Genomic DNA, 22,628 nt, shown 5'->3' on the forward strand with positions numbered 1-22,628 from the left:
GCCTGGGGTGAGGTGCAGGGGGGTGAAGCCTGGAATATAGTGCCCCAGATGAGCTCCAGGCGGCCGAGCGGGATGGAAGGCCCAACCCTCATGCATGCACTGGGGCTCCCGGGGCCCTCAGTGCTAGAGCCCCCCCGAATCTGCTTCAGCGGTGCTGGGGGAGGGCCCAGGGGAGGAGGCCACAGCACCTGCCCCACCGCCCCCAAGCTGGAAGGCCTTCTGCCCAGCCTGCCCTTCGCCCGGCCTCCCTACCGTCTGGCTCAGGCCCTTCATGGTCTGCCTGACATTCGGAGGAAGCCGTCACTGCGGCTTCCACAACCATGTTCTTAAGTCTCAGCATGTTCTCCTGCCTCTAGAGAAGCAGCGAGTGGCACGGGGACAGCGCCCCAGGAAGACCAGGTGGCCACCAAGTTCAGACTGCCTCCCAGTGTGGGTCTTAGATTACCTCCTGCTCAGGCCAGAGTGGTTACAAGTCCTCCTCAGGCCTCTCCATGTTTTAAAGGTCCCAGCCCAACACTGAAGTCCAAGGTCACACACACTTGCCATGATCCCACCAAAGCCTCTTGACACGCACACTTAGCTCCCCCACATCCCCTCGGGTCTCCCAGTGTTGGCTGCCAGCGTACTGCAGCTTGGGCCCTGGAGGCTCGCATTCTCTCCTGTGGTTCTGAAGAATTTGAAGAATGAGGTGTAGGAGCAGTGGCACGGCCATCCTTACTCATAGAGTGAGCTTGGAGGACCCGCTGATGGTTGGGGTGTTGTGACCTGTGCACTGGGGTGGGGGGTGCCTGGGGCTGCATGCCCAGGGGCCAGGAGCATGGGAGACTCGCCCTGTAGGCAGGGTGGGCCGCTGGTCCCTCAGATCATCTGCTGGAGTAAGCACACTGGGCTCCAGGAGCAGAGGGACCCAGGTGGGCGGCGGCAGGGGGTGCCTTCCCAGGGTGACACATCCTGAGTGGGAAAGGCGGTGTCCCTGCCAGCAAGGTCTGTACCCCTCTCTGCACCTGCTAACCAGAGCTTGGAGAGACGCAGGCACGTGCTGGCCTTGTGATCACCGACCCCGTGTGAGTGACCACTGTCCCCATGCCTCCCTGTCTCCACCACCTGTGTTCTCGTGTGCAGCGACCGCTCTCCTCAGCCCTCACTGTCCCCACGTCACCCCTCCTGCTCAGCCCCCATGGTGTCCCCTGTGGGCTCTGCTTGCTTGTTCTGCAAATTTTCTCACGCAGCCCCTTGGAACGACAGGGTTTTCTTAGCCTGTGTGTTCATGGCTGTTGGACTCCTGCTCTGTCCCAGGGCTCAGGTCACCTGGACTGCGTGCCTGCTTGGGCCCCGACTCGGGAGGCCGGTTCTCTTCTCGGGGCCCCCGTGACCATTAGCCTGTCGGTGAGTGGGTCCTCATCGCCTTCTCTGGCCTCCGCCTTGTCTTCCCTCCAGTGGGAAGGAGGGCCCCCCAGGGTGTTTGCAGTGAGGGGGACCCCAGGCCCAGCAGCTGGACCTCTTCAGTGAGGAGACCGAGGCCCTCGCAGGCCAGGATTTACCCCTCGGTGGGTCCCAAACCAGGCCTTTTGGCTGAATCCCTGTCCCTTCTGTTCTGTCGTTTCTGCCTCTGTCCCCCGACTGTGCCAGAGCCCCTGCTTCCTTCCTCGTAAAATGCCGGCTGGGGTCTGGTTGGGCTGCAGGGCCCTTTCTGCTGAGATCGCGCCTTTAGGGCAGCCTCGGCACCTCCCTTGGACTGTGGGGCCAGGCTGCTGCGGTGCTGCCACCTGCTGGCGAGATGGCAGGCGGCCGGTGGTGGTCTTGGGTTTTCGCAGCCTCCGTCAGGTGTTTAAGTCTACAAGCTTCTTGGAGGCTGCGTTTTCTGCTTGAGGTGTGGCCCTGGCAGCAGCAGTCCCCCGCCACCCCGCCACCCCACCCCTCGGGACCCAGCGTGAGTCCTGCCAGAGGGGACGGAGCTCGCGCTTCCCTCCGCAGGCCCATGAGCTCTCGCCGCGCCCAGCCACTCCGGGAGGCAGGTTCTGTGTCACTCCCCTTGAGGAGGACGAGGCTCCAGAACCTGAAGCGGCCTGTCCAGGTCACACGGCCAGTGCAGAACGCAGAGGCTGTGTCCTTTGCTGTTCTGCTGTGCTCCCTCTGTCTCTCTGACCTGGGCACTGTGCTCCCAGCCACCTTGATGGCCCCGTGTTCCTTACACCGTCAAGCCCATCTGCAATTGTTGTGCACGCTTCAGGGTTTGTCTTCACGTGGGGTGGGCCCTCTGTGCCCCCCTCCCAGCAGTGGTCACTCCATATCCTCACCACCTGTGTCCTTGGAGATTCCCCCAGGGCCGGGAACTTCTCGAGCCCGACTGTGAAGGGGGATCCATAGGCCCAATGTTTGTGAGGTGGACAGGCACCCAGGTGAGGCGGGGTGAGGGCAGAAGGGCCACCACTCCTGGCTGGCACCTGGTATGCAGCTGGGCTGCTTGCTGGTGGCTGGTGGGGCCAGACATTCTCTGGCAGAGGCCTTCCTCTGTTTAATGCAGAAGCCCCCTTGGAAGTCTCATCTCTGCGTGACGTGAGTAGCTGGGTGAGAATCTTTAGTTCTTATAAAGAACGTTTTGAAGCGGCCTGGCTATGCTGATTGGCACATCCCCCACCTGCCCCTGTGACCCTCACCCCAAACCAAAGCCCTGAGGAGTGTAGGGAGTGCAGGGGCTGTGGTGAGGGGTGTGAGCCTCGTGCATCAGGATGGAGCCTGCTGCCTGTCTTCGTCTCTTCTACTCAGCGTTGAGGCCTCTTGCCTGGCAGGGCCTCATGCTCCGGTCTCAGTACCTCCCACACCTCCGCCGGCAGCAGCAACTGGCCCTATGTCTCAGTTCCACTGGGCGTCGATCTCTTCCCAGTGACCACATATCAAACAGAAACTCTTGGGTGCCAGTAGCATCCATCCCCCACGTGAGCAGAGGCCTTTGCCCAGTGGCCAGGTCTTCAAGGCTTCCAGGAGGTGGGGGCGGGAGGGAGGCTGGGAACTCGTGGCAGGAGAGACTTGCACACGAAGCCTAAGGGACGTGGACTTGAGGAGGGGCTCCTCTGTGGGATGCCCCTGGAGCTGAGAGCTTGTTTCTCTCTTCCTGAACCACAGCTCCTGGGCCATAAGAGGGGAGCCTTCCAGAAGGCAGGGGCCAGGCCACCCCACTTATGCATGTTTACTCCCCCCAGGCTGTGACTCACCTGTCCCCTTGTCTCCACAGTAGGCTACGGCTCCTGGTTTGAGCACGTGCAGGAGTTCTGGGAGCACCGCATGGACTCGAACGTGCTTTTCCTCAAGTATGAAGACATGCACCGGGTGAGTGCTTCAGGGGGCAGGGGTGCGGGCCAGCGCCCCGGCCCTGAGCTCCAATGCAGGAGGCTGCACTGCACAGCCTCTCCCAGATCCCTCGGCTTCCAGAGAAAGGAGTCTGAAGTTCCAGGTGTGCCCACAGTGCTCCCGGGCTGGTGCTGTGGCCTTCGGGCTGTGCTGGCCCAGGAGGGACCCTGCTCCAGGCGCCAAGGCTAAGGGCTGAGGTGGCAGGGTCCGATTTTCTCTTCTCGGCCTGTTGGCCTTACAGCAGCAGCATCAGGCTGTTCACACGGGGCATGTTCGTCAGTGCCTGGTGTGGGGCTTGGGGGAGGGAATGGCATGAGGTGGCTGCCACCTAACATTCCAGGCTCGGCCGTGCTGTTGGAGCAGTTGAAGGCAGGACCTTGCTTGAGCCCTGGAGACCTCACCATGTGAAGGGGCCCACTGGCCACACAGGCCACACGCCACGGCGTCACTGCCCTTAGCACTTTGAGGGCCGTAGGTACTGTGTGCTGAGTCCTGTCTGAAGTTCTTTGTGCGTGTTTTGGCTCACTTAGTTCTAGGAGCCTTTTACCCTCTCTGCTGAGGCTGGAGCATCTCTGGAGGGACATTGTCAGGTTTCCTCTTTTTTACGACAGACAAAAGACAAGCCTTCCCCGTGTACCTTCCGTCTCTGGGGCTTCTGCTCCACTTTGCTGTCAGTCCCCGCGGAGTTGTCCCCTCCTGAGCCTACTCTGGCCGGTTTCGCCCCATCCCCCCCAGGATGCAGCACCAGGGCCGCTCCATGTTGCTCAGTCTGGCGGGCAGTGTTCACGTCATCCCACCTGGCCTCCCCCTGCACTCGGGACACCACACGGTCCTGCGTCCCCGGCTGCTGTCTCGTGGGTGCTCCATGATGGCAGCCCAGCCCTCAGGCCATGGCTCTTGTCCCATCCTCGCCCCTTCCTGGTGACCCCAGGCCAGATGTGGCCCCTCCCCAGACTCGCCCTCCACTGGAACCCCCTGCACCTTTCCCCGTGAGCCTCTGGTGGAGGCTGTGAACTCGGCGTGTCTAAACCAAGCTAGAGGTTTCCCCTCACATCCTCCATAGCTCCTCCATGTGAGGTCGTGGCAGCCAAGCCTGTCTGTGTCACTCGGGCGAAAGTCAAGAATCATCCTCGACTTCTGACTTCCTCTCACACCCTGTGTCCATCTTCCCAATCCTGCGGCTTCTGTCTTCAAAATACTCCCTCATCTGACCATGTGTCCTGCAGTCTCCATGGTCCGGGTCAGCATCACTTCAGGCCTGGATCATCGCTTGCGTGGACTCCTGGGTGTTCTCCCTGCATCCCCTGAGGCCTGCGCACTGTGCCTCGGCTGCTCCGCTGGTGCCCACGCCGGTCAGATCGCGCCCCTTCTGGCTGCACGTTGCTCTGGGTGCAGGTCAGGGCCCACTTGGTGGCCCGGTGCCTGGGCGTCCGGCTCCACGCTGGCCTGCTTGCCATTCCTTCAGCTGGTGTGTGGCCTTCTGTTTCAGGACCTGTACGTGGCCTTGCCTGGAATGTTCCTCCCCTCTGGTGTCCGCACGGGTCACTCCCTAACTTCATCTGGGTCTTGGCTCCTGTCAGTGACCCTTCCCCTGGTCCCCACTTGAAATCGGCCCCTCCGCTCCCAGCACTTCTCTTTTCCGCATCATTTTTCTCTGCCGCATTTACCGTCCCGTCCCGTATTTTATTCTTTGTGTCTGTGTTTTGCTCACTGTCCCCTCCACCAGAATAAGCTCCACGGGGGCTATGAGTTTGGGAGCCTATTTATGCTTTTAAGTCCGAGCCTGACGCAGAAGATTCTCAGGGAGTGTCTGTGGGTCGAATGGATGGCTTCACCGTAGGAGCCCTTTCTCCCTATCAGGAAGCCAGGGGCCCGGGGAGCTGTGGGACCGGTGGTGGGGGAGCAGGGCCTGGTCTGGCTCCTTGCCGGGGCCCTGACCACTCCCTGCAGTTGGTGGTGGTGAGCAGGCAGGGAGGACGGCACCAGGCCGAGCAGCCTGGTGTCCTGACCGAGGCGGTGGCCCAGGTGAAGGCGTTCATCTGCCTGTTGGGTCCGGGAGAGTCCCCGTGGTTCCTGGTGGTGGGAGTGGGGACTCAGTGACGCTGGGCAAGGTCAGCAGGGCCTGGGGTGGAATTTGGACTCGATCATACTGGAGATCCGCTGGGAAACACGGAAGGAAGAGCAGGCTCTGTGTGAAGACGGAGAGCTCACTTTAGGCCTTGCTAAGTGTGCGGGGACTGTAAGGCCAAGCAGGGGTGCCGTGAGCAGCAGACCACATGACCCAAGCTCAGAAAGGGGGCGAGTGGTTTGGGACCCCCCGTGAGTCCTGCCTCTGCTGCCTGTGTCCTCATGCAGCCTCCCACACGGACGCCGGGCTGGGCCACGGGAGTTTGGAGACCTGGATAGGTACGCTGCAAGCAGGGGCTGGGGGGCCCGTGTGCTGGGGCTGGCCCTTGCAGAACACATAGGGACGCCACGGGGAGGAGAATAGGTGGCCCAGCCGCCAGCCCTGCCTGGCTGACAGGCATGTGAGCTAGGCCACCACGGGGTTCCCAGGCCCCAGGAGGGTGCAGGGGCTGACCTGGTGTTGGAAGTGGACATCTCACCTTGGGACCCGTGTGGGCCCTGTAAGCCGGGAGACGAGACGGAGGATCGGGAGGCATCATCTTGGAACAGGGCCTGACGCGGGCAGGCCTGGCAGTTGGTGGGCCCTCAGCAAGCATCTGTCCCTGTTCTTCCCACCCATCAGGGAGCTGCAGCGCACACTTGAGGTCAGGTGTACAGACTGCAAGTCCACAACTTGCTAGACTTCTTAGAAGCACACATCTGCGTGTCATCCAGATCGTCATCCAGATCGAGATCCAGAACATTCTGGCCTTTTCTGGTTAACGCCTCTGCTTCCCAGAGGCAACCACTCTTCTGACCTCTGCTGGTTCAGATTAGTTGCGCTTGTTTTTGAACCTCTCAGGAATGGGCGCCTGGGTGTGCGCGCTGACATCTGGCTGCTTTTGCTCAGTGTAGCGTCTTGAGGTTCGTGTGCTTTGTGTGGCAGGGTGGTTCTCCTGTCCCCGTGGTATTTGTTCCATTGCAGCAGGAATCGCCACTGCCTATCAGTCCCTCAGTGTTGCTGTTTGGGGTGGTTATGAGTGGAGTGCTGTGAACGTTCTCACATCTTGGTGGACGTAAGCTTTCTTTTTCCCTGGGTGCCTACCCGGGGTGGGTGTGCTGAGGCTGGGCGTGCAGCTCCGCTGCTTACATTATGCCTTGTGCACTCCCGGGCTGCAGGCCTGGTGTGGAAGAAGAAGCTTGTGCGGCTGCAAACAGCTGCAGGGACCAGGGGCCCGGAGACCAGCTTCTTCCCAGAGCTGCAGGAGAATTGGCTGTTGTAGTTACTAAAGCACGCGGGAGTGGGACGCCACCTTTATGTAGGCTCCGTAGCTAAAACACAGGTTTGTGCCTGCCTCCTCTGGGTTCAGGCCAGGCGGTTAAAGGTGAGTGTTCACTCTCTGCCTTACTAGGCCCCTCAGGGAAAAATGTAGACCAGCTGCTTTCGATTGAAATCCAGACCGCCAGCCCCACCTGCACCTGTCTCCGCCTGGACCGGTGCTTCCAATGCCAAAGGGACCAAATGGCATTTCTTGCGGTCAAGGTCATCATTTCTAATTGTTGACTCTTTTTCCAGAAACCTCGGTAAGGGCCTGGATGTGTTTAATAGAGATGAAGTGACTGTACGTCCCATTTTTAGGAATTCACATTGTTTACATTTTATTCCAAAAAAATAGCCCCCAAGTGAACATCACTGGACTCCAGGAGTGTGAACAGGCCTGGCACGTTCTCACCTTGGGGCTAGATGATAGTACTTAGCACCTGCGCTCTTGCTGTCCCCCTTCCCCCCCCCTCCCCCCGCCCCGGTGCATTCCCCCAGGAACTCCTACATCTCACCCTGTGCTGTGGACTGCCCTGGTGTGTCACCCCACAAAGCCTGCGGTCCCCCGTGAGGTATTGTTGCCAGCCACAGGTGAGGAGTCTTGACTGTGACCAGGTGGCCGTGCTGGGGCTGGAGCCATGAAGCTTGAGAGGTCCTGCAAGCTGCCTGGAACTACGCTGGGCACACGCTGGTGAACGTGCCTTCCTCCCCGGGTGGATGTTACACCAGTGGTGTGTTGTCCCCATTAGGGTTCCGTTGGCTGCTCTAGCAGTCTGGGTCCCTCTCCTGTGCCGTCCCCTCTGAGGGCTGGTGTCTTAAATCTCTGCTGCTGCTTTTTTATTTTCAATTACAGATACTGGGTGACAGGGCAAGCGAGAGGAACTCTTTCTCTTCCTTTTTATCTTAACATTTCTGGCGCTTCTGATCCTGGCCAACCATGTGCCCAGGGCTTAGAGCCGAGCACCTACGCCTCTGCCTCTGCCCAGTGGGAGCCCCTGAGCGGGGACAGCTGCAAAAGCAGGGCGCAGAGCCCAGTGGTGATTACCGAGGGAATCCAGAGAGAAGCCGACACTCAATCCCCAGAACCTTCAGCTCTCCCAGAACCTTTTTTTTTTTTTTTAAGGTTTGCAAATTACCACAGCAAAGAAATTAAATGGGTTTCTTTATCATAGGACTTCTCAGGGGCTTTACTCTGCTAGCTGCTTTATAAACCACCAAGGAGGCAACAGCCTCCAGCGTTTCCCTGAGTGGAACCTGGATGTTGCCAGAATTGGGGGACTGCCTGGTGGCAGGTCAGGGTTCTGGGCACAACATTTAGCCACGCACAAATTGAGAATATGAGGCGCCTTGGTAGTTCCCAGGGAAAAGAGCGGCGATGGGGAAGGGCTGTGTGTGGTGAGCAGGTGTGTGCCCCTCCTGAGACTCAGGCTGTGTCCCTCATGCTCCCACTATCCCGAAGGGTGGGGTGTCAGGGTCCAGACATGGCTTTATGTCCGTCGAGTCCAGCATAACTGAATCCTCCCAGCAAGTCAGCTCCTCCTGCTGGCCGAGGTAGGCTGGCCCTGGGGCCTGTGTGGGGTCCCAGGGGCCTCCTTGCTTTTCCAGCTGACTGCATTTTTAGGAAGGGGAAGGAGAGAGTGAGCCGGTCTGGGTCCTGGCACGGTTCGGAAGTGAATTTTTACGTCTTACTGCTGTTTTAAAATGACCACAGTGCTCTCAAGACCTCACGTCTGCTGCAAGTCCCCCAGAGGCCTGGGGTCTGAATTCCAGCCCTGCCACTTGAGAACTGAGTGCCTGGGGGCAATTTCTTAACCTGAGTTTATTTCCAGACAAGACCACTATCAGGCTCGTCTCCAGGACCCAGTAAGGAAGTGTGTGCAGAGTACCTGGCGAGAGACCAGCCGAGAGTCTTGGGTCGGCAGAGGCGCCTCCTCTGACAGGCTCCTCTCTCTGCTCTTGTGTTCCAGGACCTGGTGACGATGGTGGAGCAGCTGGCCAGATTCCTGGGGGTGTCCTGTGACAAGGCGCAGCTGGAGGCCCTGAGCGAGCACTGCCACCAGCTAGTGGACCAGTGCTGCAACGCTGAGGCCCTGCCCGTGGGCCGGGGTACGCGCCCTGCCCCCCTCCCCTACTGCTGCCTGGGGCCCCCACAGCAGCATTCCCTGCCCTGGGCCCAGTTTCCCCAGGGCTCTCTGCTCCGTGAGGGCAGGAAGGTCCTCCAAGAGCCGTGTGGGGGCCCCGTGGCCAGGACTGCACCTGCGGCTGTGCAAGTGGCCTCGTGGGGCACGCGGGGTGACGGCCGGGATTTCGTTGGCAAGTTGTTTCAAGCAGGCGCCCTCTCGGACAGCCCCTCGGGGCACAGCCCGGGGCTGGGGCTGGGGAGCTTCGCGGCCCCATGCCGGGCACTGCCGCTCCCCTGTGCTCGCACGGTGGGTCCAGCGCCGGGGTGGCCTGTCGAGGGGCTGCCCCAGGGCTGCTCCCGGGGAGGCCGGCCCTCGCTTCTCCTGCGCATGAGGCCCTTTGAGGCAGGGACGTAGGCCAGGCAGGAGCCCCTGCGGATCTGCCTGGAGTGCTGTCCGTCCTTCAAGGCTCGGGACACTCGAAACGGCTTGACTGTGGAGCATCAGGCCTTAGAATGGCTCGACTCCTAGGTGGTGGCCGTGGCCACATAAACGCCCTCTTGGCAAGTACGGATTCCCTGTGACACTCGGTGTTGTGGACCTGCCGTTGGTTCCCAGCTGTGTGGATTCGGAGCTTCCTCGGGCGGCAGAGTGTTTGAGGCATCGGGCCAGAGGTGCCGCTGGAGCCCGCAGCCTGGGCTGGTGGGCGGGGCTGGGCCCCGTGTCCCTGGAGGGGCCTCGGGAGCTTCTCCAGCTCCTCTCTAGAAAGTGCTCTTCTCTACCAAGGGGCTGGTGGGGGCGGCTGTCTGGCTGACGGGGCAGTTCCGAAGGTCAGGGGGTGAGCGATCCAATGAGACCACGGTACCTCACCAGTGATTTCCTGGCTGCATCTTCACAAATATTTATTATTTAAAATTTATTTGCTATTTTTTAGTTTTGCTTTTGCTGTGTTTTGTTATCCTTGGATGTGACCTTCTCTCCAAAATACCCCTTTTGGTTCATTTGCGTGGTAAAGAAGTGTCGAGAACATACTGCGTGCCCATATGCTCCTTCTGATGTGTTTGCTTTATCATTGTTTACCTTGGTTTTGCTTTATTTCAGTTCTTTGATTTTGTTTTCTTTTAGCACATTGCCTCTTTGCTCAGAAGACCTCCTTTCGTTGGTGAGAACGCAGGGCTGGAGTAGCCAGCTGCATTGCTTAGATTTGATTCATATCACAGCATAAATTGCACTGTCTTGATTCCAAACCCTAAACCAGGTGGGTGACTCCTTTGATGAGCTCTCAGCTGAGAAAAATAATCAGGGAAAAATATATTTATAGTGTGGTTGGTCTAGAAGCTTCTCATTTTGTCCCTGAGGTCTCATTAGAGGGTAGCAAGAACAATTTCTCTTCTTGGATTTTTTTTTTTTTCCCTCTCTGACACCGACATAGTTTTTCATTACCAGAGAGGAAGCTGTTGGCACATTAGATCTGGCGGCTCAGCGTTTGCGGGGTTGCAGTTTCATACTTGAGGTCTTGCCGGGACAAGGACTTCTGTTAATAAGGGACCTAATGAAGGATATTTGCTGCAGACAGCCAGGGCTCTGACCTCAGAGATGCTGACTGGGAAGGAATCCGAATCGACCATTTCAGTCCCCTGAGGCTGTTAAAAGCCCGGTGGCGACGCTCGGGGGATGGTCTTCACTGCTCCTGGAGCTGGGGGCTCGGAACCCCCGCTCCTGACATCCTCCCGGGCGCCGCTCGTGTCTGACCAGACCATCTGAAGGTTTTGTAGTTACAAGAAAAGTGGGTCTGGTGGCCTCGGGCATCCTGAGCTGACTTTCCCTGCTAAGCCTTCCTAAGTGAACAGGTAGCCCGTGCCCCCTCGTTAGTCCGCAGGCCCCGGGCTCCTGCATGTCAGCCCTGAGAGGTGTCTGTTTTGGCCGAGTCCCCCTGAGCTGAAGCTGCGCATTGCAGCTGGGCCTCGGCCCGGACTCACTGATGTGGGGGTTGAGTCAGCCAAGAGCACCTCTGGCATCTAGTTGCCAAAAGCCAGTTTACAATGCGACTCTTCTCCCTTTAAATTCCTCCCCAAGGCTGCATGGGCATGCTTCTCAAAATCTTTACCCTTGACCCGGTCAGAAGGCATCCTACTCACCATAAAAGGTTTCTGCCTTTTTGGATGATTTTTTGTTGTTGTTTTTCCTTTTCAAATTCTCCAGAACCAAATGCCGCCTTGGTGGAGCTGTTGAGTCGTGAGTGAGTAATGATATCACGGAGGACCCCAGTGCACATGATGCCCAGAGCTGTAGATCCATTCTACAGACAGGGTCCATCCTCTGGGGTGTCATGAATCACCCTCCGCATGCCTGGGTGCCAGCGACACACCAGGGAACAGAGCAGAGGCCCTCCTCACTCGGGAGCCTCAGCTCTGCATACTTGTGCTGCTGGGCTCACGCGGCAGGGAAGGGACACCTCAACAACCAGACTTAGGGAAATGAGCTCAGCTCGTCCGTGGTTCAGGACGATGGTTGGTTCAGGTGGCCTGTCCTGTCCATAGGCCAAGGTCAGAGGGATCTGGGGATAGATCTGGAACCTTCTAGAACCACTTCCAAGGCTTCCTTTGGTTCGGTGTCTGGCCCGACAGCAAGTGAATTCAGCAAATTCTGCTCTCGTTTGTGTTCCAGGAAGAGTCGGGCTGTGGAAGGACATCTTCACCGTCTCCATGAACGAGAAGTTTGACTTGGTGTATAAACAGAAGATGGGAAAGTGTGACCTCACGTTTGACTTTTATTTATAATAACAGCAACAGCAAACTTGCATGCTCACAATACCCAGACACTCTACTAGCTAAAAGTCCCGTATGCACTCATTTGTTCCCTGCTGGACGAACTCCGGAAGCAGTGAGGCCCAGGGGAGGGAGGGAAGCAGCCGAGACGCCGGAGGGAGAGGGGCCCTGCTTCCGACCCAGAGCAGCTGTCTTGCCTTGGGGATTGGAAGTCTCCACATGTCTGATTACAAACGTGGTAAAGAGCGCAGTTCTGATGGCCCGTATCATCAGTATAAAGTCTGTAACATATGCAGCTAGAATGTCTACCTTTTACAACCCCACATTATTTATTGTATTTTATAGAGCTTTTCACTGGAAATTAAATAAATGTCAGTAAACCAAATAAAAGTTCATTTCCGAGGGGACTCAGGAGCGAGCCACACCCGAATGGTAGAGAGATCTCAGGGCTGACTCTTTTATTTTTGTAGTTTTGTTCTGCAAGGCACAGACCTTCTGTTCTCACCTGGCCCGGGATGTGGGTGAGGACACAGGATGAGTAGGGTGGGGGGCGCTTGTTCTTTTTGATGAGTTCAGTTCTTTGTAACCTTCCTGAACAAAGCAGAGACTGCCCGCTGGGCATTTGCAGAAAGGACGCCCCTCTGGTGACTCCCAGCGGGCGGCCTCAAAGGCCCAGTCCCGAGGAACCTGTGGAACATTCCCTGAGGGAACCTGTCCGGTGAGGCCAGCACACGGGGTCTAATGCAGTGACCGAAGAAGCTGCCCCCGAGCCTGTGCGGAATCTGAGTTCTCATTCCGCTCGAGCTCTTCTTCCCTGAGGCAGAAACCCATTTCTGCAGGCAAGCAGATGCTTGACAGTAAGTTCCTGAGACTTGATCACCATTCGGTGTTTCCGTCTGTACCTGCGGCTCTCGGCCACGGGAGAACCATTTGGCGGGTGTGACGCCCTCTTTCGCTCGGACTGGTTGGCCATCTTACCTTTGTACCTCGGTGTACCTGAGGGAGCAGAGGGGGTGTCTTAACCTTGCTTCACTGTGTGGCCCCCATTTGGCTGGAGAAGCATCGAGACCCGGCCAGGTAGCAGCAGGGCCGGCAGCCAGTTCAGATGCGTGTCGCCGCGCTGGTGGGACTGGCGTTGTCCTGGATCTTTACGTGGCGGGAGGGTCGCCGCTGTGTGAGGGTCTCCGTGCTGCGTTGCTGTCTTGGAAAAGGTGCGGAAACGCACCCGTGTTTTATTTGTAAAGGAGCAGCTTGAACAGGGCAGGTGGCATGCAGCATCGCATGGTGGGCTTGGCAGCACCTTTTCTGTGTATCTGTGAGGGAGGCTGCTTTCTGTGAAATTTCTTTTCTATTTTTCTATTTTTAGTACTGTATGGATATTACTGAGCACCACACATGATACGTCTGTGCTTGCTTGCATCTTTAATAAAGACACGTCCCATGCCTTGTGTTGAGCGTCTGCTGATGGGTGAGAGGGGCCGTATTTCAGGGCAACTCGATGTGGGCACCCTGGACACTAGGTCCCTGGGGCCGACCACAGGGGTCGCAGACCCGCGTTGTCTTGGCTGTTTCCCTCCAATCCAGACGTTCCAAGCGGTGAATCTCCCTCACTGTTTGTCCATTCACTGTTGATCTTTCTTAGAAGCTGAAGGGGGGTGGAGAAAAGGAGATGGGGTGCAGGGCCTGCCCGGGAGGGTCCCGTGTTCCGGATCTGGAGACGGGCCCGGCCGATTGCACTTGCCCACTTTGACTTCCAAAGCGCGCCTTCCTGATTGCCAGTGGCAGGAGCATCCAGGATGTCGTCTGACCTGACAAAGCTCGGGCTTCCTGTTGTGTTATTTTCAAACAGGCCAGTTCCCTTAGGTCTTGGGGGGAACCCCCAGAGCTGAAGTTGGGCTCTGAAGTTACCCTTGAGCCCTGGGCCCGGGTCAGTCCGTGGAGCGTCCAGTCTGCTGCCCCAGAGGCTCTACTCCTGGGCCGTTTGCAAGTCAGCCGCGAGTCCAGGGGCGGCCGGTGTCTCCCGGCCCCGCGCACTTGCGTCGCTCCTGTCACCCACTCATTTATTCAGGAAGCACGAGAGCCTCCGAGGCCCCGGTGCTGCTGTGGGCACTGGAGTCCAGCAGGGAGCACAGGAGGGCCCGGCCCCACCGGCTCCCACTCGGCGGGAGTCGAAGTCCCCATCACAACCCCTGTATGTGTTCCAGCTCGAGGACCAGAGGGACCCGTGACAGCAGGGAGCGGGGCGCAGTGACAGGGCCAGGCTGGGAGCCTGGGAGGGCGGGAGGGCAGGCTAAGGCGGCAGGAGCTCTGGTGGGAGCGCAGCCAGGAGCCAGCTCTCCGAGGGCCTTCGGGTCCTGGCAGTTGGGGTCCGGTAGTAGGAACTCGGAAGCCCCGGGAGGGTTTGACCAGAGGAATACTTGTCTGGTTTGCATTTTTACAGGCTCCCCGGACTGGACGGCTTGAGGGCCTTGGTCCTGGCTGTGGGTTTCACTCAGGCCGCAGAAAGGGGGGCGGTGCCGTGTTAGATCCCCCCCGGGGGTCCCCCTGGCCTGACAGGTGGTCTGAGCATTCGTGAGCAGCGTGTGCCAGGCTCAGCGCTATCTGCGGTTCCTGCCTTGCACACTCGGAGCCAAGGCCAGGGGGACGTAATCTGAGGCACGGGTGCGTGAAGCTTGCCAGCCGAGCCGGTGGGGAGGACGAGTGATGGGGCAGAGTGGCCGGTGAGGGCAGGTGGGATCTGAGTAGAGCCATGAGGGTGAGCGGTCTGGCCAGACCAGCCGCCACGGGGGTCCCAAGTGGCAGGTGCTGGCTGGGTGCCCAGCTTTTTGGCTTCACAGACCAGCGGGACGCAGGAAGCATCGCAGGGCCCAGCCCAGGGTCCTGCTCCCGCGCAGCGGGGTCAGGCCTCGGCAGGCGGGGCCATCCCAGGGTCCTCCTAACTCTGACCCCATGCCACCCGGGGTACGACATGGGTGTCCCTCCTCCCGTCCAGGTGCTTCCCCTGAGAGGAGTGGGGAGGCCTCCGAGCAGACGCAGCAGCCCTCCCACCCCAGCGGATCAGCCACCGAGCTGGTTTTTTGTTTTGTTTTTTTTTAAAGATTTTATTTATTTAGTCATGAGAGACCCAGAGAGAGAGGCAGAGACACAGGCAGAGGGAGAAGCAGGCTGCACGCAGGGAGCCCGACGTGGGACTCGATCCTGGGACTCAGGAGTCACACCCTGGACCAAAGGCAGGTGCTAAACCACTGAGCCCTCCAGGGATCCCCCATCGAGCTGGTTTGATCCGGTGTCATGATTTACACGGGAGACCATCTCCGTCCACGTCCCCCTCACAGAAGGGTCTTCTTCACAAGGAGCGAGGTGGCTTCTGAGCAGAAATAGCAGCCACGTCAGGAGCTGGCTCCACTGGGCAGATGCCCCCCGTGGCCGCGGCCCGTCCGCCAGGAGCCTCATCAGGCCACCGCTGGGACGGCCCTGCCGCCACTGTGGGGCCTCAGCTCCGCGCATACAGGCCACGCGTGCAGTCCCCAGCCTGGCAGGTCCAGGTGTGCGACAGGTCCCCACTTTTCCCAGCGGGTGACTGCTGCTCGAAACAGGTGGAGGGAGTCCTCGGGTCCTTGGGCAAGCACCGTGAGTGTCACTGTCCTGTAGGGCTTGCCCCCACCCATGCAACATCCTTGCCCACTCTTCCTTTTAGAATGAGCATTTTCAGACTGCGGTGGCACGTTGGTCGGATGGCCTGGCCTCGCCCACCGAGGAGTGCCCTCTGACGTCCCCGACGGCTGGTCACCCTGTCCCTGACAAGCTTGCCCCCTCCTGCGATGGCCATTCTGTTGCTGGGGTGCCCTCAGCCACGTCCTCCGGCCCCTGCCCCAGCCTGGGCCTCTGCTCCGGCCTCCCTCGCCGGGACAGCAGCCCTGCCTTCACCTGGGGAGCGGCCCCTCTGCTCCGCTGCCCCCGCCTTGGTCCTCCCCCACCTCACTGCGCTGCCGTTGTCTCCCCCTGTGGACAGTGACGCCCAAAGGCAGGGCCGTGCCAGGCCTTTCCATAGGTTGGAGTTTGGCATATAATCAGCACTTAATAATTGCTGAGGAAGTGGCATCTTTCATTGCTAGGGTGGATTTTGCTTTTTCTGAAACTGTCTGCCCTGCACCTTCTCTGCTGCGTGCCCTTGAGCTTGTGTCTTCCGAGACGAGAGCCGGGCTGCTCTCCTGTCTGCCCACCCCGAGCCACCACTCTGGGCCTCTGCCCCCTCCACTACATGCTTCTTTCTTTGCTGTTAACCGGGCCCTGCTCTGGTCATCTGAGGTGCCCTCCCCGGAACATCCTTCGTGACAAATCACTGGCTTCTCAGATGTAGGTATAACTGTGGGAGGGACAGTTTCTGGTGCCCATCCTATCCCCGTCTTTCTCCCTCTGTCTCAAAGCCCAGAAACACAGGACCTGTAAGAACGGCTTAGACCCTTCGCTGGGCACACCTCCCCCTCTTCCTTCATCTCCTTTCTGGGTGTTTATTGAGCATCTACACTGTATTGTCCCAGTGTGGGTCCTGGAGACACAGATTACAGTAACTCTCCCCTTCAAATTGAGCACCCCACTGCTCTGTTCCCTGGGGCCTCTGCTCTCATTTATCACCCAAATACCTATGGAGAGAGCCCAGGTGGGGGATCTGAGGACCTGGGCTCTGGAGTCCTGGTTCTGTCGGTTGGCAGTGTGACCCGGGCAAACCAGCTGCCTTCTCTCAGCCTGAGTCTCCATCCCTCCCAGATAGATGTTTTGTAGTAAACAGTCTCTAAGATTTCTTGTGCTCATTCAGGTCTCCATCCTTCGGCTCAGTGGGCTCTCCCAGCGTATGTGCACAGCTTCTCGACAAATGGCAAGCGGAGTGGTGCGGAGAGCCAGCACTGGGGAGATCCAAAGCAAAGAGAGGTGCCACCAAGGACAGCAGGCAGACTGCTTCATGTCAGAACCAGGCCACGGGCTGGGGCTGGAGACAGGTGGGAGTAGATGGGGGCAGAGGCCAGCAGGAGGCACGCCAGGTAGAAAGAAATAAGATACACTCAAATGAGTCGGGCACCCCAGCTCTGATTCTGGTTCTGCCAGTATCTGTGGGACCATGAGGGAAGCCCCATTTCATCCTCCCCTAAGGGGGATGTCTCGACCCAAGAGTCTTGACATTCCACCCAGCACAAACATTCTGTGACTCATAAGTGGTCCAACTGTCCATTGACTCCACCCAGGTGGGGCTGACGAATGGGGGAGACCGGTGAACTTGAAGCCAGTGATGGACTCTGCTAGCAAGGGCAGAGAATCAGTCACAGACACACCTGCCACACAGCTTGAGCCTACGACCGCCATCTCCAAGGCTTGCTGAGCCTTTGCCAAATCTACACATCAGATGACAACTTGATTCTCACACTTGGATCCCTGTGAGCTAGTTGGCACCGGATGTCTGAGCCACAGTCCCTAAATCTGCCCCTCACCATTGACGGAAGGAATCTGTGCTCTATTAAAAGCATTCTTCAAACAGCAGAGAATGCTAAATGTGTTTAAAATGTAAAAACCAACCAGAAAATGCATTTTATTCTCCTGAAAGTTGTAATCTTTGCATATCTCCATGGTATTGAGCACCAGCTGGGAACAGAAGTCCTAAAATACCCAAGCAAGGCCATCTCTGCAGAAGGAAAGACTCTCAACAGAGCCAACAAGACTCTCTCTCCTCCGATTTATGCATCCCCAAAACACTTTGAAGTGGATTGGTTAAGATCTTGTTTTCTCCCTAGTGCTCCTGTCTCTCAGTTCTCTCCTTTATACTCCATGGTACATGTGATTTCCAGAAAAAAATCTCAAATACGTTGGTGGCTTGGAACTCGTCTCACTCTGCTCAAGAACCACTGGCTGTTTGGACTTCTGGGTCCACACTGAGGCTGTTCCCTCTGCCTGTATTGCCATTCCTCAACATAACGTGGTTGATGCTGATTTAGGCTCTGAGCTCAGTACAGGCATGGTCCTAATTCAAGAACCCCGATGGCCCCCTCCTGCTCCTTGAGCACTGCCAGGGGGTCGGAGCCACTATGCTGCCTCTCATAACATGCTCCTTCAGGCTAGGCCATGGCTCTTCCTTGGCATGAAGGAGTTAGCTCATAAGAGGTGGTGAAGTCAGCAGTGGCCAGTGAAGCATTGATGGCAGGACTGTGCCCGCTGACTGCCGAATTCAGCTACACCTGGTCATCCAACAATCTCTGACTGCAAGCACATCATTTGTTGCTTGCCACGCAGGCCCTCTCTGGCCTGGCACTGCCGCTCACTCCGACGCCCTGACCTACACTCCCAAGACTCTCTTCCCCACCCCCGATGGACTACTTTGCCCTCTTGGAAAACCTTCCCTGCTACCTCTAAGGGCTGCCGATTCATGTCTACCACCTAATCTGAGTTGGCCTCAAATCTCAACCTTTAGGAGGCTGTTATGACTCAGTCTTAGCTCACCAATGTTGCCGTCCTATAGGTATTGGGGCTTCCCTGCTTACCAGAGATGTTAGGAGGGCTGACAGTTATAGCAGCCAGACCTTCAGTGGCTGGGGGCTGCCTCTACCCTGGAGTCTCTGCCACACGTGAGGCCTCCAGAGAAGGCCAGAAGCGTCCTCAGCCTGGAGAATGGGTGACTGCTGTGTCCCACTCCCACCTTGAGACAGGATGCGGCAACCAGCACCTTTCTCCCCAGAATAGAGCGTGCCAGGTGTTAGAACCTTCAATTCTGAAGGAGTGTTAATCCCCTGGAATAGTATATTGGCTTACATTTGTTAAGAAAACATTTTGTAACTTTTCAGGCTTCCTTTCCAAGATCTATATTCTCAGCCCCAAGTAGATGTAAGTAGAGACGGTGCTCATTTGTCACTTTGTCACCACTCTGTGCTTAGCACAGTGCCCCATTCCTATCAGGTAATCAATAAATGCTTGTTACCTAACTAAAGGCAAATTAAATGCTAAACAGCACTAATTACAAGCTGTTGCAAGATCCTGGCTCTTAGCAAAGAGAATTACTTGTGATTGTCAGGGGTTTGCCCAGGTGTAGGAACATGAAATTATTTTCCAACTGCTGCTTTATTCCAAGGGGTGGGCCGTTCTTCCAAGATTGCTGTAACATAATGTTCAGAGGGCAGGATTCATTAAGATTCTAAATGCCAGTATTCCACACTGTGGAGTCTTGTTCAGGAGCAAGATAAGTGGATTTTTTTTTCTTTTTTTTAAGATAAGTGGATTTTGATGTTTTGATTCTTGGTTCCATGAAAGGAGACGACCAGTTACTATTACAGGAAATCAAAAGCTCATGAGTGCGTTAGCACACCGCAGGGGAATGAAAACATGCAGACATGCTACACGGAGCCTGCACATAGTCTCTGTCCACGCGTCACCCTAAAGCAGGGGCAAAAATGACCCCATTTACAAATAATAATTATTTGTAGTGACAGTGTTTAAAATGTGCCATTTAATTTCTGGCAGATTGTACTAAAATGAGCAGCTGCAGCAGCTGTCAAGGTAAATATCAGAAAAAGCATCTATTTTCGTAAAGAACAAAATAACCACAGTAGCTTTTCCAGAGGAGCTACTTATACCTCATTTATTTTTATTTAATTTTTTTTTCTTCAAAGGACAGCTCAGAAAACTCTGATCTCCATTTTATGAGGCCATCAAAAGGACAGCAGTCGGAGCAATCTTTTCATAGTGGATTTCCAGGGAAGTTGTCAACTCTCATTTAGGTGCATTATGTATCTCTACCACATGTCTGCACTTCCTTCCTTCCTTTATTAATAGAGAAAGTGGAAAACAGTACTTAACTTCTTAGGGGTTAATCAGTTCCTGCTGCGTATTTCTCCACATGAAGGCATAACTTCCATTTACAACATCATTATTGATTACGTGAAATGATTTCAGGCTGAACTTAAGTCCCTGAGGTGTACAGAATTGTGGTGAGTATTCAAAACCTGGAGGGAGGAACCGAGGATTATTGCCGCACAGCTCTCCGTCATCCCGAGCTTCCTCTTGATTGCTGAGGGGATGAGCTGTCTGTTGGCTGTTGAAAGTGTGCAAATATTTTCTCCAACTTCCCATGGCTTGCTTCTCCAGATTACCATTAAAGGTTTTGAGCAGCAGATTCCTGCATAGGAATAAGTGGTGGAGACTGTAGTGATTCCTTGGGCAGGGAGCATTAGAAATTTAAAGGATGCCAAATGGTATTTTGGACCAAGGTAATAGGTTCAGCGCTGTTGAAAGTAGATCTACTACAGGCATCTAAGGTAGTTGTCAATGTTCTGTGGAAGGTATGGTCAAGGAAGACAGCAGTGTCCTGCAAACTCCCTGGGCCACTGTCACATTGCAGAACTCTGGTCTGGGTGAACAAAGACCAAACCGAATCTAATGGACTTTAGGGGCTTATCAGGACAATAAACAAGTGAAGTTAATTGAAATCTTGTAACTAACAAACACCTAAGTTAACTCTTTGTGGAAGTGAAAAAATTTCCAGGAGCAGGGAAAACTCTTTGGAGTGAAGATGCTCTTAGGAAAAAAAGAAAAAGAGGATAAACGTGACTAAATCTCATGTCAGATTGATCTAATTAGTCACCTAAATTCATGAAAAAAATCATCCTTGTGTTCAAGGAAATAAACGAGGATTTTGAGTTTCCCAATTCTTGACTATGTTACCCCAATTATATGTTTCACTCACCTACTGAGTTCAGATCCAGTTCAAAAGACATATATTAAGTCCCTGCTAAATTCCTTGTTTGCTAACACAGCAACTATCAGGATATTTCACTTATAATTTTCCCTCAGAAAAGAGTGTTTCTAAATACTAGAATCCTTACAAAGGCTCTCATGTAGCAGCTTATCATGACACTTTATTTTGAACAATATATTGCTGCAACTATGCTGGTTTTGAACAAGCAGACATTTGATGGAATTAGAGAGAGAGAAAGACAGAGAAATTTAACACAGATTTAGTAAATTTCTAGGCTATGTCATTGTGTTTTTTGGTGTTGGACATGTTAGATGTCATTTTAAATATGCCTTCAAAAGCATACTTTAAATAAAACAATAGTGAGATAATCCTGGAGATTACAAAGAGCCACAGAATATATTTTTAAAAACAAGGCTCACTGCCACAGAAAAGAAAATGGAGCAGAGCAGTATCTGAAGAGATACTGGCTGAGAATTTGTCAAAGCTGATGAAAGACATTAAGACACAAATTCTAGATTTGCTATAAAACCCAAGCAGATAAAGACAGAAAACCACATGTAAGCACATCTTGACTTCTGGAGAAAAGAAAGAGTAACAATGACACAGAAGACTTTGCAGCAGAAATGATGGAAACCAGAATATAGCTAAATGGTATCTTTAAGATGTTGAACAAAAATAATTGCAAACTTAGAGATCTACACTCAGAACATGATCCTTCAAAAGTGAAGGTGAATAAACACATTTTCAGATAGATAAAAACTGAATTCATTCATTACCAGCAGACCTACACTAAATACAATTTAGTGTCATTTCTGATGGAACCTGAAAGTATAAACAGCAACAACAAAAAAATCAGTAGAAAAATGCAAAACTTCAACTCACAAACTTGACTGTATTAAAAAACCCAACAACTTCACTAAACAACTGCAGAAAACACATTATTTTCAAGTTCACATAGAATATTTACCAAAATTGATCATATAGTGAGCCATAAAGTCAGTCTCAAAAAATTTCAACACACTGAAATCTCACTTTTGTGTTCTTGGACCACAGTGGAATTAACCTGGAAACCAATAACAAAAATGTAGCTAGAAAATGCCAAAATGTTTGTAATTTAATATAGCTTTATACTACCATGGGTCAAAAGAGACATTGCAATGGAAATTCAAGCAAGATTTTGAATCGAATATTAATTGAAATCTATCATATCAGAATTTAGAAGATGCAGGTACAATCATGCTTATAGAGAATTTATAGCCTTAAACACATGCCCTAAAAAGAAGAAAGGGTAAAAAACAGTGATTTATATATATCATAATGCTAGGAAAAGGATAGCAGCAAATTAAATCCAAAAGAAAGAAGGAAGAAAAAAATAGGGAGCAAAACCCAATGATGTGATTTTATTTGAAAAGTCTAATCCATTGATAAACCAAAGAAAGACAAGGTATCCCTTTGGATCTGACTAGAGTGACCAACTGTCCCAATCTGCCTGGACTGTTCCAGGTCTAGCACCACACTGAAGGACTCATGTCCCAGGAGAGCCCCCTATCCCTTGGTTGGTCACCCTAGATCCACAGACACTATACTAAAGGGACATTACAAACAATATTATGCCAATAGTTTGACAGTTAAGATGAAGTAGACAAAATATTTGGAAAACATAAGTTACCAAAATATACACAAGAAGAAACTGAAAATCTGAGTAGTCTTGTAACACAGAACCTTGAACCAATTATTTAAAAACCTCCCACAAAGAAAACTCTAGGACAAAATGCCTTTACCAGTTAATTTCCCGAAATTTTCAGAGAAAAATAGGCAAACACAAATATCGCATAAACTTGGACAGAGCTGGGAAAGTAGAAGCACTCTCCAACTGATTCCGAGGCTAGTATAACTTTGTTATTAAAATTTGATAAGAGGGACACCTGTGTGGCTCAGCAGTTGAGCACCTGCCTTCCGCCCAGTGCATGATTCTGGGGTCTGGGGTCGAGTCCTACATCAGGCTCCCTGCATGGAGCCTGCTTCTCCCTCTGCCTGTGTCTCCGCCTCTCTCTTTCCATGTCTCTCATGAATAAATAAATAAAATCTTTTTAAAAATCTGATAAGAACATTACAAAAAAGGGAAACTACTGGTCATTCTCTTTCATGAAAATGACCAAAGATTGGCAAACTTTTTTTTTTTTTTTTAAGATTTCTTATTTATTTATTCATGACAGAGAGAGGCAGAGACA

The 22,628-nt window shown here is 54.2% G+C and overlaps 1 protein-coding gene and 1 long non-coding RNA gene across 3 annotated transcripts in view; both read left to right on the top strand.

Moving 5' to 3' along the window:
- Nucleotides 1-13,107, top strand: part of SULT4A1 (sulfotransferase family 4A member 1) — a 33,553-nt gene extending 20,446 nt beyond the window's left edge. Inside the window, exons 5-8 of one of the 2 annotated variants that reach the window (XR_013388971.1) lie at nt 3,233-3,327; nt 8,743-8,881; nt 10,021-10,153; nt 11,563-13,107. Coding sequence is in view for 1 of the 2 variants with exons in the window: in XM_077914188.1 (XP_077770314.1) it covers nt 3,233-3,327; nt 8,743-8,881; nt 11,563-11,675 (347 nt within the window). In the remaining variant the exon portion in view is untranslated. The remainder of the gene's footprint in view (nt 1-3,232; nt 3,328-8,742; nt 8,882-10,020; nt 10,154-11,562) is intronic. The other variant, XM_077914188.1, reaches the window with a different exon arrangement.
- Nucleotides 13,108-16,342: 3,235 nt separating this feature from the next.
- LOC144323570 (uncharacterized) lies at nt 16,343-20,970 on the top strand. Its single transcript, XR_013388972.1, has 3 exons — nt 16,343-18,168; nt 19,164-19,199; nt 19,313-20,970. It is a non-coding gene; the product is annotated as an uncharacterized LOC144323570 (long non-coding RNA).
- The last annotated feature ends 1,658 nt before the right edge of the window (nt 20,971-22,628 follow it).

The sequence above is a fragment of the Canis aureus genome, chromosome 11 (genome assembly GCF_053574225.1).
Source record: "Canis aureus isolate CA01 chromosome 11, VMU_Caureus_v.1.0, whole genome shotgun sequence".
NCBI classification, from domain to species: Eukaryota; Metazoa; Chordata; class Mammalia; order Carnivora; family Canidae; genus Canis; species Canis aureus.